The sequence below is a fragment of the Mesoplodon mirus genome (assembly GCF_964341445.2).
Source record: "Mesoplodon mirus genome assembly, chromosome: 15".
NCBI lineage: Eukaryota > Metazoa > Chordata > Mammalia > Artiodactyla > Ziphiidae > Mesoplodon > Mesoplodon mirus.
Window position 1 is genome coordinate 28,551,612 of NC_138991.1, and position 16,687 is coordinate 28,568,298.

At 52.6% G+C, this 16,687-nt stretch overlaps 1 protein-coding gene across 3 annotated transcripts in view; it reads left to right on the forward strand.

Moving 5' to 3' along the window:
- Positions 1-16,382, forward strand: part of SIRPA (signal regulatory protein alpha) — a 43,033-nt gene extending 26,651 nt beyond the window's left edge. For all 3 annotated transcript variants that reach the window (XM_082644007.1, XM_082644009.1, XM_082644008.1), the window contains 4 exons: positions 1,620-1,730; positions 4,757-4,781; positions 11,457-11,496; positions 13,894-16,382. In XM_082644007.1, the coding sequence (XP_082500133.1) occupies positions 1,620-1,730; positions 4,757-4,781; positions 11,457-11,496; positions 13,894-14,148 (431 nt within the window). In that variant the 3' untranslated portion in view covers positions 14,149-16,382. The remainder of the gene's footprint in view (positions 1-1,619; positions 1,731-4,756; positions 4,782-11,456; positions 11,497-13,893) is intronic.
- Positions 16,383-16,687: the final 305 nt, after the last annotated feature.

Genomic DNA, 16,687 nt, shown 5'->3' on the forward strand with positions numbered 1-16,687 from the left:
CATAAATATCCATGAAAGAAAGAAAGTAGGGAAGGAGAGAGATCGTCCTGTCCATAGCGTCCTGCCTCTTGCTTTCTTTCACTAACAGTAATTGTGTTCACCATTCCATGTCCGCCCACCTCCCTCCGGCTTGCTCTTTCTTACCTGGGCCTTGTCTCCCTGGCTGCCATCGCAAGGGTGCTCCACTGGGAGTAGGGATGGGGGCTTCAGGGTGTCTGTGGCTTATCTCAAGTAAAATCAATGCTACACTAAATGTCCTTGTACATATTCTGTTACATGCGCAGCTATTTCTGTGGGACGATTCCCAGGGAACATTCCTAGGCCCATTTAAGGTGATGGTGACGCTGCCACCCTTCTGGGAGAGTGAAAGGCGTCAGCCCCCATCCAACCTGTTGTCGATGTGTCTCCCTTCTTTCTTCAAAACGGCAGCACCTAGTTGGTGTTTTGGGACCACTGTGGAATGTTCCATCACCTGTACGCTTGTATGTAGCGACCCTTTGAATGGATTAGAATAGAGTCCATTTCCTTCCTTCGTGCATCCTTCAAGGGAACAGCTCTAAAGAAGCCTTGGGGCCTGTCACGGTGCCCTTTGGTGCCACCAGTGGCTGGTTTTCACAGGATGAGCCCTGCCTCTGGAGACAGGTTGTGTGGATCCACTCCGCCTGCCACAGTCTTGCTGGGGAGCTTGGACAAGTCAGTGCCCGTCTCTGGGCTGCTGTGCCTGCTTCTGGCAATGTTGAGGGAGGTGACCCTGGTGACCCCCCAGCTTTGAGTCTCAGCTGCTAGGACCAGTCACAGCATTGTAGCTTCAGGGCTGGGTATGCAGTAGACACTCAAGAAATACTTTTAGAAAGGATGAAAGAGTGAGTTAGCTGGTTGATGTGTGAGCTGGTTTAGTTAGTGATGTAATCCTCAGAGCTATCCAATGAGGTAGAGATTACTATTGGCCTCAATAACATAAGCCAGTGTGTCGTGGGGGCTTAAATGACCTGCTCAAGGTCACACCACAAAGGGCAATGATTTGAACCCACGTGTCTGAGACCTGCTCCTGGCCTCCTACTCTGCCCTCATGTGGGATCCCCTGCCTGTGCCCGGCGCCACCCCTGCCCTGTCTCCGTGTCCCATGTCCTGGGCTCAGCGCTCCTAGGCCCAGGCCCTGGGCACGGACCAGGGCACAGCCTCGGGGCTCTGCATGTCCAGACGCACGTCCAGCACTCCTCACCACCCTTGCCCTCTGCGCTGTGTGATGCCCCAGCTACGGTTAGGAGCTCCGGGCAGACCTGCGCCCCTGTGTGGCCGCTCCACGGCTCACTTAGATGAGGAGGAACATATGTCTGTTCCTCGGGAGGGAGATTCCTGCCCATGCCCTGCAGCTGGGCCTCTCCGAGGCTGACAGCAGCGTTTCCCCCCTGTTACCTCGGCACGGTTTTTGCACTGCCGGTGGGTAACCCATGAGGAGAGGTGTGTGCAGACCCATGGACGTGCCCATGTGGCCTGAAATGTCTGAGCCAGATGTTTGCAGTTAATGAAGCCTGCCTCATAGTGAATAGGGGCAGTGGGTTTTCCTTTTTTTTGTTTTAAATTTTCCTACAAGAAGCCTCTATTTTGTGTGGTCCTAGACAAGGCTGACAACTGGAACAGTATCTTCATCGTGGTGGGCGTAGTGTGTGCCCTGCTGGTGGCCCTGCTGATCGCCGCCCTCTACCTCCTTCGAATCAGACAGAAGAAAGGTGGGTGCATCCCTCAGTTCCTCCTCATGAGTTTGCCCCTGGGCTGTCCTTCCCAGAGCGGGAGGCCTCACACAGTTTAAGCCATAAAGATGTCCAGTTACTCCCGGTAACAAGAAGTCCAGAGGTAACAGTGCCATGGCTGTGTGGGCCCTTCACCAGGCTGGAATCTGGGTGGGTCAGCACCCTCACAGCCATCACTGCTCCAGGCCTCACATCCTCGTGGGACCACTACCAAGGTGGGAAGCAGGGAGATGCCAGGGTGGCAAGAGGGCCTCAGGGAGGAAACAGTGTTTCCCAGGAGCCCCAGGCAGACTTCTGCTTTCCCCTTACCTGTCCAGGTTACATGCCCAGCACCCTGGCAGGAGGCTAGAAGGGAGTGGGGATAATACCACAACTTACTTCTGAGGCCATTGGGAGGATTAAATGGCTGACTGTGGGTACAATGTTAGTAAGATGCCCAGCACACAGCAAGTGCTCAGTGTTAACTCCTGCCGTCAGTATTGTACATGAGCCTGGAAACATGAGCCACCTCCCTGGAAAGCTCTCTTCACTGTGCCAAGATGTGTGGCCTTTGACTGCAGCAGGAGGGTATAAGTTCAAATCCAGGACATCATCCCCTTGTTTGCGTGCTCATGCATGTGTGTGGGCAAGCACGTGTGTGTGTGTGTGTGTGTGTGTGTGTGGTTGTTGCTGTGGCCAGACCTCTGACTTTGGAGTCAGACAAACTAGGGTTCCAGACCCTTGTTTTATGCTCTAAACAATTTGGCCTCCACGAGCCTCCATTTCCTCACCTGTAAAATGGGTGTGGCAGTGCCTGCCTTAGAGGATAGTTATGAAACAAATAAGCTCATGTGAAACAGCAGCTCTGACACATTCTGAGACCTAAAAAGATACATGTTCTCTTTCCCACTCTTGAAGGAGACTATTTTAAGCCAGTGTTTCTGAAACTTTTTTGGCTACAAGTGATAGAAATACATTTCATGTCTCAACCCAATGCACACACACCCCATCTATAAAATTGGAACTCTGATATTTTCCTTTTTGTCATATTTTGTACTATATTCTTTTTAAAATGCTGGTTGTGACCCACCACATGCCGCAGATTATAAAATGCAAAGTGTGGTCCCGAGCTGTGCTTCTGCGCCCAGACCTCCAGGCAGAGCTCAACAGGCATGTTGTGCATCAGCCACGCACCCCTCCTGCACCCCCTTTCCTCTGGTCCCCAAGTTTCCCTCCCCGCTGGGCTGGCTGGAGGGACTCAGCTCTGAGACACTGCCTGAGCCTCCAGCTCCCGTCCAGGAGGGCTGGCCTCAGGGCCCCCATCTCTGGAATCCAGAAGAGCTTCTGCCAGGTGATCTACAGGGTGGTTTCCCTAACATTCCTGGAGCCCCCGCACAGGAAGGACTCCTCCTCAGGTGGGGAAGCAGGGTCTGTTGCCCACCAAGAGTGATAAGCCTGCCTTTGGATGGAGCGTTCACGGTGTCCACTAGTGTCCCAGTCCCCTTTGGAGCCTCATCCCTGGCCACCACATCAGGCTCCGGCACATGTGAGCTCATTACCATGGGCCTGGGCATCAGTGACCCAGTGTTCTGGAGGGTGAGGGGGGTTGGAGAACTGCAGATGCTGGTGAAGGCCACCCAGCCCTGAGTGGTGTGTCTGCTTGTGTGCAGAGCCCAGCTGTTACACATAGGCTCTAGAGACAGTGACAACTGGCCCTCAGTCACATCTGATGTTCCAGGAACTGTTCACAGGCCTAACCCCACTTTACAGATGAGGAAACTGAGGCATGGGAAAGTTATGAAACTTGCTCAGGGTCTCACAACTGGTGGGTGCTGAGGCCAGGATTCACACCTGGACAGTGGGTCTCCAGGGACTACGTTTGAGACCACTCTGCACTTCACCTCCATCCTAATGAGACACCCCTTCTCCCTCATTGGTCCCTGGAGGTATCTGCCATCCTCTACCTCATACTCACAGTGAAATATTCTAATTTCAACTCTATCACTTACCAGTTGTGTGACCTTAGGGAGTCATCCAGTGTCCTTGGTATAAAATGGAGATGATGGGTCCCATCACTGGACTCCCTGAGATGACTCATGACCCAGCATTTGGCAACCCATCAGCCTCCATTCAAATGTTAGATGCTGAGCTGCAGCATCTAACTGGTGTCACTCACCTAAAAATCCAGTACCTGCCCGGCACCAAGCGTTAATCTGGCAGTGAGAATTCTTGCATGGTGGCAGCCTCCAGCCTGTTAAAATGTGGTGCAGAGCACATTTGCCTGTGCGTGTTGCTTTTTAATTACAGTTTTACAGCAAAATGAGAGTCAAATGGTGGCTGAGCCCCAGTGGCTTCTCTGTGGGATGCCCCATATCACAGGCTTAAAATCTCTGAGCCAGATGGACCCTTTCTTTCCTCCCAAGATCCTTTTTTGGAAAGTGGTGAGATGAAAATGAATGTCCAGCCCAACCCTGTGAGTTAAAGCACTGAAATCCAAGCTCAGAGAGGGAAAATGACCCACAGAGGGTCACACAGCAAGTGAGTCGGTGGCAGAAGTGGGATTCCCATTTACTCCCCTACCTAGCAGACCTGCCAAAACCTGTTCTCCAGCAGTGAAGGGCCCTGATGGGGACCCAGGCTTGCTGTAGGGTCTCTGGTAAGGAGTGTGATGGATGGAAGTGAGGCTCAGACAGAGGTAGGGCAGTTGACCCCTCCCAGGCTGAAGGCTGCTTTGGGATCTGACCTTTGGCAATTCCCAGAAATGGGAAAGCAGGAAGGCCCAGCTCACTAGTCTTCCTCCATTGAAGATAATGGGCCGCACACCCCAGTGGGGTGGACATGGGGTTTCCTGTGGTTTAGAGGTGATTTCCATAATTCCTCCCAACATCCTTGGAGGTAAACCTCTGTCTCCGCCTCTACACACACACACACACACACACACACACACACACACACACACACAAAGTTACATGAGAAAAGTGTGTTTCTAGGTTAAATAACTGGCTTTTGTTTCTTCTCTCTTTCAGCCAAGGGCTCCACTTCTTCTACAAGGTAAGTGCATCACTGGGTTAGGGTGCTTTTGTATTTATTTTGTTGTTTGCCTCCAAAACTGCAAAGCATAATGCACACCCACTGACCCGCACTCCTGCGCCAGTCAACCGTTCTATTTCTTTCCTTTGTAAGCTCTTCTCACCAGGTCCATCTTTAATTACTATCTCAAATGAGGGGATTTGAGGGGATTTCTTCACACAGAGGCACTGATTTCTTGCTTGCTGTCCACAGACAGTGAGACCCTTATCAAATCCCATTTGGACTGTGGCAGAAAACTCCTGCACATTCTGCCCCCGAATCCAAATTGTATACTTTGCTCTTTCCTTCGTTCACTAAATATTCATTGAGTGCTTTGGCACAGACGGCCCTGGCAGTGCCGGCATGAGTAGGATAGAAGCATCTGCGCCCTCCTGAAGCCCGTGACCTGGTCAGAAGCTAAGCCGATGACATTACATCACAGATGGTACATTAGTTTGTTGATTCACATTATCGGTGATTTTTGCTGAGTCTCTACTGTGCACCAGCTCTGTTCTGAGCGCTCAGGATACAGCAGTGAACAAGAGTCAGTCTGGGCCTTCATGAGGCTCAGATGCCAGTGAGAGAAGCAGGCAGTAAGCCTGGAGGCAAAACAGTATAATGCCCTGTCAGGTGGTGTCGAATCAAACACAGCAAGGGGATGGAGACTGGGGGGCAGGGAGGGCAGGGGCAGGGCCTCCTCCGAAGAGGACATATGAGCAGGGACCTGGAGCTGGGGACCTGTGAGGGGACACTTGCTGGGCGAGAGAGCAGGCGAGGCAGAGGCCCGAGGTGGGCAGTGCCGGGAGGATAGGGGAGGCCAGCCGTTGGAGCAGAAGGAGTGAAGGGCCAGGAAGGGATGAGGTCAGGAGGTGCAGGCCCACGTACCTTAGCTGTGGCCCATGCAGCAGATGGGTGACTAATCCAGACTTTGCAGCTTTGGGGAAGGCCCCCGACATTCACCCCAGCAGAGTAGAGGCAGCGCCCCATCATCTACCACGTGAATGTACCCGCATGGAAACATGAACGTCCACACCAAGGACGCTAAATACAAACTATAAATAGCTTCATGTTGGTTCGTGACAGGTTTTGCCACCAAATGCGTTTTGCAAATCTTTTGATATTTTTAGAGCTTTGTGGATTTCAGAATTGCAAAGCAGAACTGAGGATCTGGAGGGGAAGCCAGGGGTCTAGGGCCTGTAGCTGTTAGGACTCAGGGTTTTACTCCCGGTTGGATGAGGAGGCTTAGGAGGGAGATGATCTGACTTTGTTTTAAAAGTATCACCCTGACCACTCTGTGCGGACCAAGCTAAAGGAGGTGAGGGTGCAGGCAGGGAGGCCAGAGAAGAGGCTGCTGCAGTCCAAGCAGCTGGTGGTGGCCTGGACCAGGGTGACGGGATGGGCTTAGACATGGTCAGATTCTGGATATATTTCACAGGTAGAGCCAAGAGAACTTGCTGATGGATTGTAGGGTCAAGGACAATACCAAGGTTGGGGGCATAGGGGTGCTGTGTCCTGTGTTGGGGACCACAGATGCAGTGGGGAAATACTAGGTACTGCAGTTGCACACAGCAAGAGCCTCTGACCTGTCTGACGGGCCCTGGGAAGCACTATGTGTCCCTCCTGCCCCACAGCGGGAGTCAGTGGTGCCCTTGGGAGAGAGCCTGCTCTGACCTCCACAGGTGGCTTCCTGCTCTGAGCCCTGGCCAGCCTCCCAGCTTCCCCATCCCTGAACAAGCAGAGCCACCACTCCAGCAAAACCAGGCTTCTCGCTGCCCCCAGGGAAACGTGCTTCCTGTTGCCGGGCCTTCACCTGTCACACTTCCCACCCAAGTACACTCTTTCTCAAGGGCAAGGCTCAGCTTCCGTCCTTTGCCTAAAACCCCTCAGTGGCTCCCTGTGGCCCTCGAGGTAGTCCAGATGCCCTCCTGAGGCCCTCAAGCCCCTCGTGGTCCAGCCCTGCTGCACTGGACAGTTCTACTTCCAGCCACTCCTGGAGCTCACATTCCGTGGCTCAGCCGATGCTGCCCCCCTTCACCTCCTCCCTCACGCTGCATCCTCGCTCTCCTCGCCCTGTGCGCTGGGCGTCTCTCCCTGAGATGTGCCCCGCACCCCTGCTCCTGAGCCACCCAGGGTCTGCACAGCTTCAGGGGGCGGCAGTCACGGCAGGCTCTGAACAGCGCCCCGGGAGTTGTGCCACATGGAAGCTAGTGTAGGCGCCCTTCCTTTTACCTGGTTACCTCTTGCTCTTCCTTCTGGGCTCAGCAAGGGTGTTACCTCCTCCAGGGACAGAGGCCCCTCCTGGGAGCTCTCCTGATGCCCCTGGATGGACACCCCAGTGTGTCCAAGTTGTCTCTGCACTTGTCCCCATAGTATAACCCACCCCTCTTGAAGGCAGGGGTTACTTCCCTCACGTTCACTGCTAATTGCTGCTGAACTTGGCACCATGCCCGGAATGGAATGGGTGCTTGGTAAAGGTTTGTTGAATAAATGAATGAACAAATGCCATCCCAAACCACCACAGCAATCCCCGATCTCTAACTTCCTGAATCCCTGAAACTCTCCCTGTCGGTGGCTTCACAGCCCCAGATATGGAAGTGTCTCTCTTTTTTGTTTTGTTTTTATTGTTGTCACTATTTTTTACATGTCATCTCCTCAATTAGTACATTTCTGGAAGAAAAGGGGTGTGTCAATAATAATAATGACAACAGGGCTTCCCTGGTGGCGCAGTGGTTGAGAGTCCGCCTGCCGATGCAGGGGACGTGGGTTCGTGCCCCGGTCCGGGAAGATCCCACATGCCGCGGAGCGGCTGGGCCCGTGAGCCATGGCCGCTGAGCCTGCGCGTCCGGAGCCTGTGCTCCGCAACGGGAGAGGCCACAGCAGTGAGAGGCCCGCGTGCCGCAAAAAAAAAAAAAAATAATAATAATAATAATAATATCGACAGCAGCATCAGCGGCTAACATTTATTGAGCATTTACTGTGTTCCAGGCACAGGTCTATGATTTTACCTATATTAGCCCATTGGTGATTTAATTATTGCAAAAATCCTATGATTTACTCTTGTCCCAGTTTAATTCAACAGAGGTTCTCAAACTTGAGTGTGTAGCGGAATTCCCTGGAGGGCTTGTTAAAATGCAGATTCCTGGCCCCACCCCCTGAGTTTCTGATGCGGAATTTGTATTCCTAACAAGTTCTCAGGTGGCACTGATGCTGCTGCTTCCGAGCTGGACTTTGAGAACCCCTGCTCTAGAAGCTTACTGTTGTCCCTATGTTGTGGTTGAGGAAACTGAGGCTCAGAGAAGTCGTGTGACCTTCCCAAGGTCCCACCGTTAGTACGTGCTGACCCACGGCTCAACCCAGATTTCTCTGACGCTGAAGCTGAGGCTCTTCGTCACTGATCCAGTGCCTCTTGCTGCCTGTTTCTTCTTCCCCAGAGAAGCCAACCGTTTTCTGCCTGTTTTTTATTTTTCTAGCATGAGCCTACCGAGGGAGCCGTGAGATCACTTGCTCCCTTTCATCTCTCTAAGCCAAAACGTTAGCTAGTGAGCGGTAATGGCGCTTTCCCATGCAGCCGCCAGCTTCAGCTAGGCTGACTGGGATCAGACACTTTCCAGAGGACATTAGCATGGGTAACAACCCAGCACCCTGGGAGAGGGCGGAGCAGGGGAGGGGGCAATGCCACCACTTTGAGCTCAGAGGGCCCATCACGTTGCAGGGCCAGTGGGGGGACTGGCTATTTCTAACTCCCTAGGTTAGGAACGTACAGGAGAACGCTGTAATCTTCCCCAGCTCAGATGAGGGAAAAATGTGGTTCTGCTCCCTTAATTGGGCACTGGGGTTCATTCGGTCGGCCATTTGTTCACTTGTCAGACATTCGCTGAATTTATTCTTGGAATATTTAAGGCTTCCCTGACTCTTTCCATTTATTCATCTGGATTGAGCGCCAGGCCTTAAGCTGGGGGATTGCAAAGAGTAGCAAAAAAGACACTAGCCCTGGTCTCGTGGCACTTTTGATCCCATGGGAGAGATGTTCGTTCATTCAACAAACATCTATGGCATACTAACGGTGCACTGGCCCATTACTAGGTGTCAGGGCTCCGGTGGTGAATGACATGGGCCTAGTCCCTGCCCACATGGAGCTCGTGGTCCACAGGGAGGCAAGTTACCAAACAAGCTAGGAGGTTAATACACGCTGTGCTGCAGGCACTGACTAAATAACACAAAGTCAGGCGCAGAGCAGAGGTTGGGGGGGCAGGGGGTGGGTGTGCGGTCGGCGGTCAGGGAAGGCCATCTAAGGAGGGGACATTTAGGAGACAGCTGAAGGGCGAGAAGGCTCTAGCCATGGGAATATCAGGGGCAAGAGTGGACCAGGCAGAGGGAATGGCCAGTGCCAAGACCCCGAGGCAGGAGCAGTTGGACGTGTTCACAGACCATGGAGGAGGCAAGGGGGCCAGAGCTGAGTGATCGAGGGCGGAGACAGAGGACTAGAGCATTTGGTGGGGGCACATCACGCAGGCCAGGCAGTCAGGACTCGGAGATGGATTTCACTGCGTGGTGGGAAGGAGTTGAGGCTTTTAAGCAGAAAGATGATATGACATCGCAGATGCATTTTACATGGGGAGAGTGGAGTGCAGGCAGGGCAGGAATAGAGCAGAGACGCCAGAGGCTCCTCAGAAATTTAAAACCTGGATGGTGGTGATGACGGAGTGGAGGGGTTCGATATGTACTTTGGAGGCAGAGTCGACAAACCTTGCAGTGGATTAGACACAGGCTTTAAAGGAAGAGGGAGGAGAATCAGAGGTGATTCCCACTTCCTTAGCCGAGCACAGGGATGAGTGACAGCAATGCCATTCACTGAGACAGAAGGGACCGGAGGAGAGACAGATGTGAAAAATGGGTAACTGCTTCTGTTCTGTAATAATTGCTCTGATAGAGGAGCCCAGTGTTCTGAGAATGGAGTTTGGCATTCAGTGAAGGTTTCCCTGAGAAAGAACTATTTGAAACAGCTCTGAGGGAAGAGAAGGAGTGAATCAGATGAAGAGGCAAGGAGGAATGAGTGTGCAAAGGCCCTGGGGCAGCCTGATTGTCATTCATTCCAAGTCAGTTTTGAGCACCCATACCTATGTGGTGAAGAAGCATGGCAGACAGCCAGACACACAAACCAGATGGGAAAATATGCAAGAAGTTTGAAATTGTCACAGAGGGGCAGCCCAGCCAGCCCAGCACTGTCAGAGCCTTCCCAAGGAAGTGACAACGTAGTTGAGTCTTGAAGGATGAACAAAGGTTAACCAAGAGGAAAAGTGGTTGGGTGTTCTTCAAGGCTGTTGTTGACATGTAAAGTGGGCCACATCAAGTAGCCCTTGAGAAATATTGGGTGAGTGAATAAGTGGGTGAATGAGGGTGAGGGAGTGAATGACCCCTAGGGAGGTCAGCCAGGGACAGACTGCACAGGGCTTACGAGCAGGGCGAGGCATTGGACTTGAACCAAAGGCAGTGAGAAGCCAGACCCGTTGGAAGCAGGAGGGGTATGGATGGAGCTGAGTTGAGTGATGCTCCTCTCCAGACGATGTCCCTGCTCCTGGAGGGCCGTTGCTGTGGCCACGTGGGGCCCGTCCTGCCCCAGAACTGCTTTCTGAGCCAAGCGCTCATGCCAAATCCATTAATAACCCCACTGCCAAGCCCCATTGCTCATTTCTGACATGATCCAGGCTAACATCCCCAGAGTGGCCAGCTTGAGAATTTACACAACTCCTTCAGAGCCAGTGGCTCTGGTTTGCTCACCACCTTGACCCTGCAGTGAGCCAAGCCACAGCCTCCAATTACAGAATCAAGTGCTTGAAGAGCTTCTTTGATTAACCAGAACACTTGGTCCTTCTCTTTTCCTTTCTTAATGGTGACTTAGATGTGTATAATATAGAACATCGGGAAAACATGGGAAACTAAAAAGAAGAAAAAATACCACCCAAAGATCCCTGCTGTTAACATTTTACTATGTTTCCTTCCAGTGTTATCCACACATTTTTCATAATTGAAATCATTCCACAGAGAATTTTGCTTTTATACTTATCATTTTAATGTAATCATTTGTAATTAAAAAAAAAAAACTTCCTCATAAACCTTTTAAGTCTTTATCTACAAATCTATCCTAATTTCCTTAACCAGTCCCAGTTGGTGGAGCTGTGAGGTGTAAACCTTCCTCCCCCATCTCGTTCTGTGGTAAATGCCTCTGTGCATAAAGCTTTTTCTATATTTTGAATCCCTCCCCCCCCACCCGGCCAAGTGTGCGATTATGAGTCAAAAGATGAGGACAACTTCCAAGCTCTTGACTTTGCCAAGCGGCTTCCAGAAAACGTTGTGTCATTCGGCCCCTCCCATCAGCAGTGTGTGAACCTGCCAGTTTCCCTGCACCTTCCCCAGCACCGAGTATTATAATTTGTAAAGATCCTTGATGATAAAGTAGGTTAAACAAAAAAAAAGGTAGTGCATTGCTGAAAAGCCCTTTGGTCCAAACATGTGATAAGCAGTTGTGTTTCTGTTGGGGATCGCTCATCCGTGTCCTCCACCCATATAGGAAGTGGAACCTAATGTTATTCTTATCCATTTGCATGAGCACTGGAGATAGTGAGGGTATTTTTATCTGTGCGTCTCTTTCCTTTTTAGGTTGCATGAGCCCGAGAAGAACACTAGAGAAACAACCCAGGTACGGTGCTTGGTGAGATGCCCTTCCTGGGAAACAGGAACAGGCTGGGACAGACTCTCCCAGCTGGAGCAGAGGGAGGGGGGACTCAGGAAAGCAAGGATCCTCCACCCCTGGCACCCGCCCACCCTGGCGAAGGAGTCTTAATTTAGAACAGGATCTGCAACTCCTGTCGATGCAAGGAAATCATACCACCGAGAGTCTGACTCAGTGCCAAACACTGCACAGCTTGGAAGGGCACCGTCCACCATGTGTTCTGTCTAAATGGTGCCCTGGAGTCGGGCTTAGTGTTCATCACGCCATCCAGCCTCCGTGCACGTGCCCAGCCCGTCCTTCCACCAAGAGCACCCTTGCAACCCTGTGCCTCTCACGCGGGGTAACATGCAGCACTGCGCTGCCTTTGCTGATGGGAAGACCCCATGTCATTAATGACCTCATGCAAGGGCACACTCCCTTGAGCTGGCACTCTCGCCCCAGCATCACTGAGGGGATTTCAAGGCACCATGGCTGGACTATTTCCAAGAACTCTGGCCCTGTGTGCACCGGCTGACGCTGTCAGACCTTGGAGGCAGAGGGCTCCTCTGAGCCTTGTAAGGAGACAGGCCCTACCCTGAGCCTGGAATGAGAACATGGCAGCTGTCCTTGACATTTCCCTGGCAGTTGTCATCGTCGTCTCTGTAGTCTGTTGAAGTGAGTCAGGGCTGGTGAGAGGCACGGTGCTTCTAGGCCAAAACTCTCCTGACCCAGCACAGCCCCACCCCACCCTTCCTGCCTCCAGCGGGTCCTGGGCATGAGCTCAGGTGGTGATTAGAAACCCAAGACCATTTCCAGTCATGGGACAGGAAGGCCTTCTCCCCCGTCATTTCGCTTTCTGGGGCTTTCAAAGTCAGAGTTCTTTCTGGAACTTTGCAGGGAAAGAAGGACGGCGAAAAGAGCACTGAAACCTGTACAGAATGCACAGTCAGTTGGGACTTTCTGAGCACCTACTATGTTCCAGGCCCTGGGCAGTGAACAAGGCTCTTGTGGAGCTTGCAGCCCTGTGACTAGGACTCCCAGTGCTGTGGGCCGTCGGACCACAGCTTTAGAGGCCAGCAGACCTTGGCTCTTTTCTAGCTGTGTGACTTTGACCCAATTATTTAACTTCTCTGGCTCTCAGATTCTTCACCGTAAAATAGTGTAAATAACTCCTACCAAGCAGGGTTGTGTTAGGGCCTAAATCGGGGGATCCACGTGAGAGCAGGGCGCCTGTCAGCTGTTGGGGACTGAGGTTATTTTTGTGCATCAGGTGGGATCATGGGTGTTGGTAGCTCCCCTCCACTTCTACAGCGCAGGTGCCAGGCACAGAAGGAGCAAAGTATGTCATTCATGATGGGTAATTTCAAGGCAGCGGTTGTGGGTAGTAAGATGAGCATGTGGGAGAGGTTAAGGTTTGCCAGGTGGCAGATGACAGCTGACACGTGCTGAACATATGTGCACTTGGCATGAGCCAGGCTCCGTCCTAAGAGCTTTACCTGGACCATCTCATCGGATCCTCCCAGTGACCCTGGCAATAGATACTATTATTAGACCCACTTTACAGATAGGGAAACCAAGGCCCAGCTAAGTGAACTGCCCAGTCCCTCAGCCAGAGAGAGCAGAACCAGGATTCACACTCCAACTTCTGCCTACAGAACATTTACCTCCTGTTCACTGCTGGCCTCATTCTCACACACCCCTGTCTTCTGTCCCCCAGTCCCCAGCTTCACCAGGAGTGGGGCTGAAATTGTTGCCATCCATTTATCCATCCACCACTCATTCATTCGTTCATTTAACATCCATGGGGCTGCTTCTGTGCCAGCCTTGGTTTCTGCATCATAACAGATGCCTAGTGAATTTTTGTTGAATAAATGAGTAAATAAGTGAATATCCACATCCACTGGGGGGGTCAGCATCTTCTCAGACCTCCAAACAGGCACAGACAGTCCTAGGTGGTGGGTGCGGTGATGCAGAAGCAGAGACTGAGGAAGCACAGAGTCGGAGCTCTGGACCCAGCTGAGAGGAGGGTCTTAGGATGAAATTGACAGGGTGGATTGGGTTTCATTACAAGAAGAAGGAGGGCTGGACACTGTAGGCAGAGGGAAGAGCCTCAGGAAAGGCAGGTGAGACCTGCAGGAAGGGGTGACATTGAAGCAGGGACGTGAGGCGACTACACTGATGGTTAGGAAGACCCTTCAGGCCGTGTGAGGAGGAGGCTGATTGGAAGGGCAAGGCTGGAGACAGGTGACCTTGGCCGGAGAAGAGGGGGCATGAACTAGGGCTGAGCCAGTGGAGGCCAAGAAGAGAGAGAAGCAACCAGACTTGGTACTGGGGGTGAGTGAGTGGCTGGGGGCTCCAGAATGACCTTCTCTCCGTCTCATTTAGATCCAGGACAACAACGACATCACATATGCGGACCTGAACCTGCCCAAGGGGAAGAAGTCCACCCCCAAGGCCGACGAACCCAACAACCACACGGAGTATGCCAGCATTCAGGCCCGCCCACCACCTGTGTCCGAGGACACCCTCACCTACGCCGACCTGGACATGATCCACCTCAACCGGAACCCCAAGCAGCCAGCCCCCAAGCCTGAGCCATCCTACTCGGAGTATGCCAGTGTCCAGGTCCAAAGGAAGTGAACAGGTCCGTGGTCATCTCTAGGGTCTGTCCCCATGAGCCTTCCTGTCCCATTGCGGGCAGCCTTGATGAGGACAGCCAGCCCAGTTCCTGGAGGGCCAGGGTGGGACAGGACCCAACAGTGAGGGTAGCTCTTGTCTCCCCAACCCAGCTGGCTCTCCAGCATTTCCACGGCAGCCATGGCCCCTCTATGTGGCCACACATGGAGGCTGGTGTTGCCAGACTAGGCAGGGAACCGACCTGGGACCTGGCCAGAGCCATCAGGGGTGCAAGAACTCTCACGCCTCTGTCCATCAACTGTGGGTCTTTGTCATGGTCTTGGAGACCACTGACTGCCTCCTTGACACTCTGCAGCCCGATCTTCCAGAGTAAGGAGGGAGAAAACCCACCTCCTCCTCCCAGCACCACCCACCTGGGGCTTTGGGGAAAGTTTTCCCTTTAGATCGAACTGCCCATCCATGGAGAAGAAGCTGGACACGCATCCCGAGACTTGGTGCCGTGGCTGCCAGCAGTCCTGGCCTCCCCTCCCTGCACTGACCAGCCACAAGCCCCGGGCAGGAGAGGAACTCCTCCGCCACCAAGGACTGAGGGACAAAACGCCCCTCCTCCTCACGGCCCTCGAGACCTGGAGGACCTCTGACGGTGATACTCCACGTGGCCCCACCTCTCCCTTCCATACCTGAGCTCGCTTCCTTCAGCAAGCACTAACTCACAACCTCTCGCTGTGGACGCCTGTAAATTATTGAGAAATGTGAAATGTGCAATCTTGAAACTGAGGTGTTAGAAAATTTGATCTGTGGTGTTTTGTTCTGTATTTTTCTTAAAACAACAGCAGTGTTATCCTGGCTCTTTGTCATGTGTTGAAGTGCGTGGTTGGGTCTTGTGCAGTCTAAGGTTGGACGGTCGGTTGTCCAGGAGGGATTCTCTTACAGCGGAAACTGAGTTCCTCCCAGTCCCAGAGGCTTGAGGGTGGGGAAAGAAGGTTCCAGGTTGGCTGCTCCATGGAGACGCTTAGCCTTCTCTCCACGAGGCTGGTACTTCTGCCTTCCGAGCCCCCGGTTGCTAAGTCTGAACCTGCCCGTGCTTCTCCAGGCTGCCTCCTTCTCCGTCTGGCCAAGACCCAATGCCTCAGTCTGCTCACCTGTAAAGAGGGGAGAGGAAAGATGCCATCCCTCCCCTCCACCGCTCACAAGCACTTTAGGGCCATGCAGGGTAGGAACAGCCTGGCTGTTTTCCCCATTCCAGCTCTCTGAGCTCATCTCTGAAGGTGGAATCTTCCATTTCTGCTCCCAAACCCTGTCAAGATCAAACTGGAATAAATCCAAGACAGCCAGGAGGACTGGGCAGCTGTGAAGCCAGGAGTGACCCACCTTCTGTCCCTCTGTCTCAAGAGGTTGGGCAGAGGCCGTGACCCTGTTATCCTTGGACCCCGCACCCCTCCAATTCAGTGTGGGGGCCTGGATGGGCCCAGGGCAAGCAGGTGTTGCAAGCCCTGTTTATTCGGTCTTCATGTGTAACTGATCAGCTCTCAGAGCTGAGATGCGAATCTTCACTGCCCCCTGGGTCCAGCCATTTGATGCCCAAGGGATTCCTGGCTCAGGCTGTCAGAGGCAGAAGCTGAGCCATCCTGCCCATCAGCAGGTCCTCCAGGTGGAACTCGGGGAGCCGAGTGCAGACCCAGCTCTCTGGGGGACAGTGATCTGTTTTACACGATGGCATGCAGGAACTGGCTGAGCCAACAGGCCATGTGGGCAGCTCTGGCCCCACAAGCCAGAGTTTCTCTGTGGCATCTAGGAGCACAGTGGCCCAGCCACCTGGCTCGAGCTATTTCCAGATTCCAAAAGGTTGGCTTGTAAACCTTGGTCTCCCTCTCTTCTGCCCAGAGAGAGCACACACATGTGAGCACACACACGCAAACACACAGAATTTTAAAAAAATGTTTTCTTGGTGCCATTTTAATTTTATTTTATTTTGAATTTTGGAAGGGGAGTAAGGAATGAGGCCAAGAAAGTCACGTAGTTCAGCTTCAGCCCGGCAGCCTGGAGATTCCCATACCTTGTGAACCGAACCCCAGGAGAAGGAAGGAGTCGAAACAACAGTATGGAAGGAGCATGGTTTCGGGAGTTTATTTTCAAACTGCGGGGAAGAAAACAGGCCCTATTTTGTATATAGTTGCAACTTAAACTTTTTGGCTTGCAAAATATTTTTGTAATAAAGATTTCTGGGTAACAACGGCCCCTCTGGGTGTTGAGTGTCCTTGTCTCCGTGAGTTTGTCCCTGTGCCCACGAGCCTGGGAGAAGATCATGTGGGCCCCAGGGCTTGGAAGTGACTTCAGCGTTTGGTCCTCTCTTGGGTTTTATAGACACAAAGACTTTGTTTCCCCTGGCTCAGAGGGAGTCAGGGTAAGGCAACCCAAACACCTGCTTGAGCAGAATTCCAAAAGAAAACCAAGTTTGAATTCGGGCTCTGCCACTTTGTAGCTGCGGGAACAAACCGCCCACCTCTCTGAGACTCAGGCTGATCATTGGCACAGTTGTGGC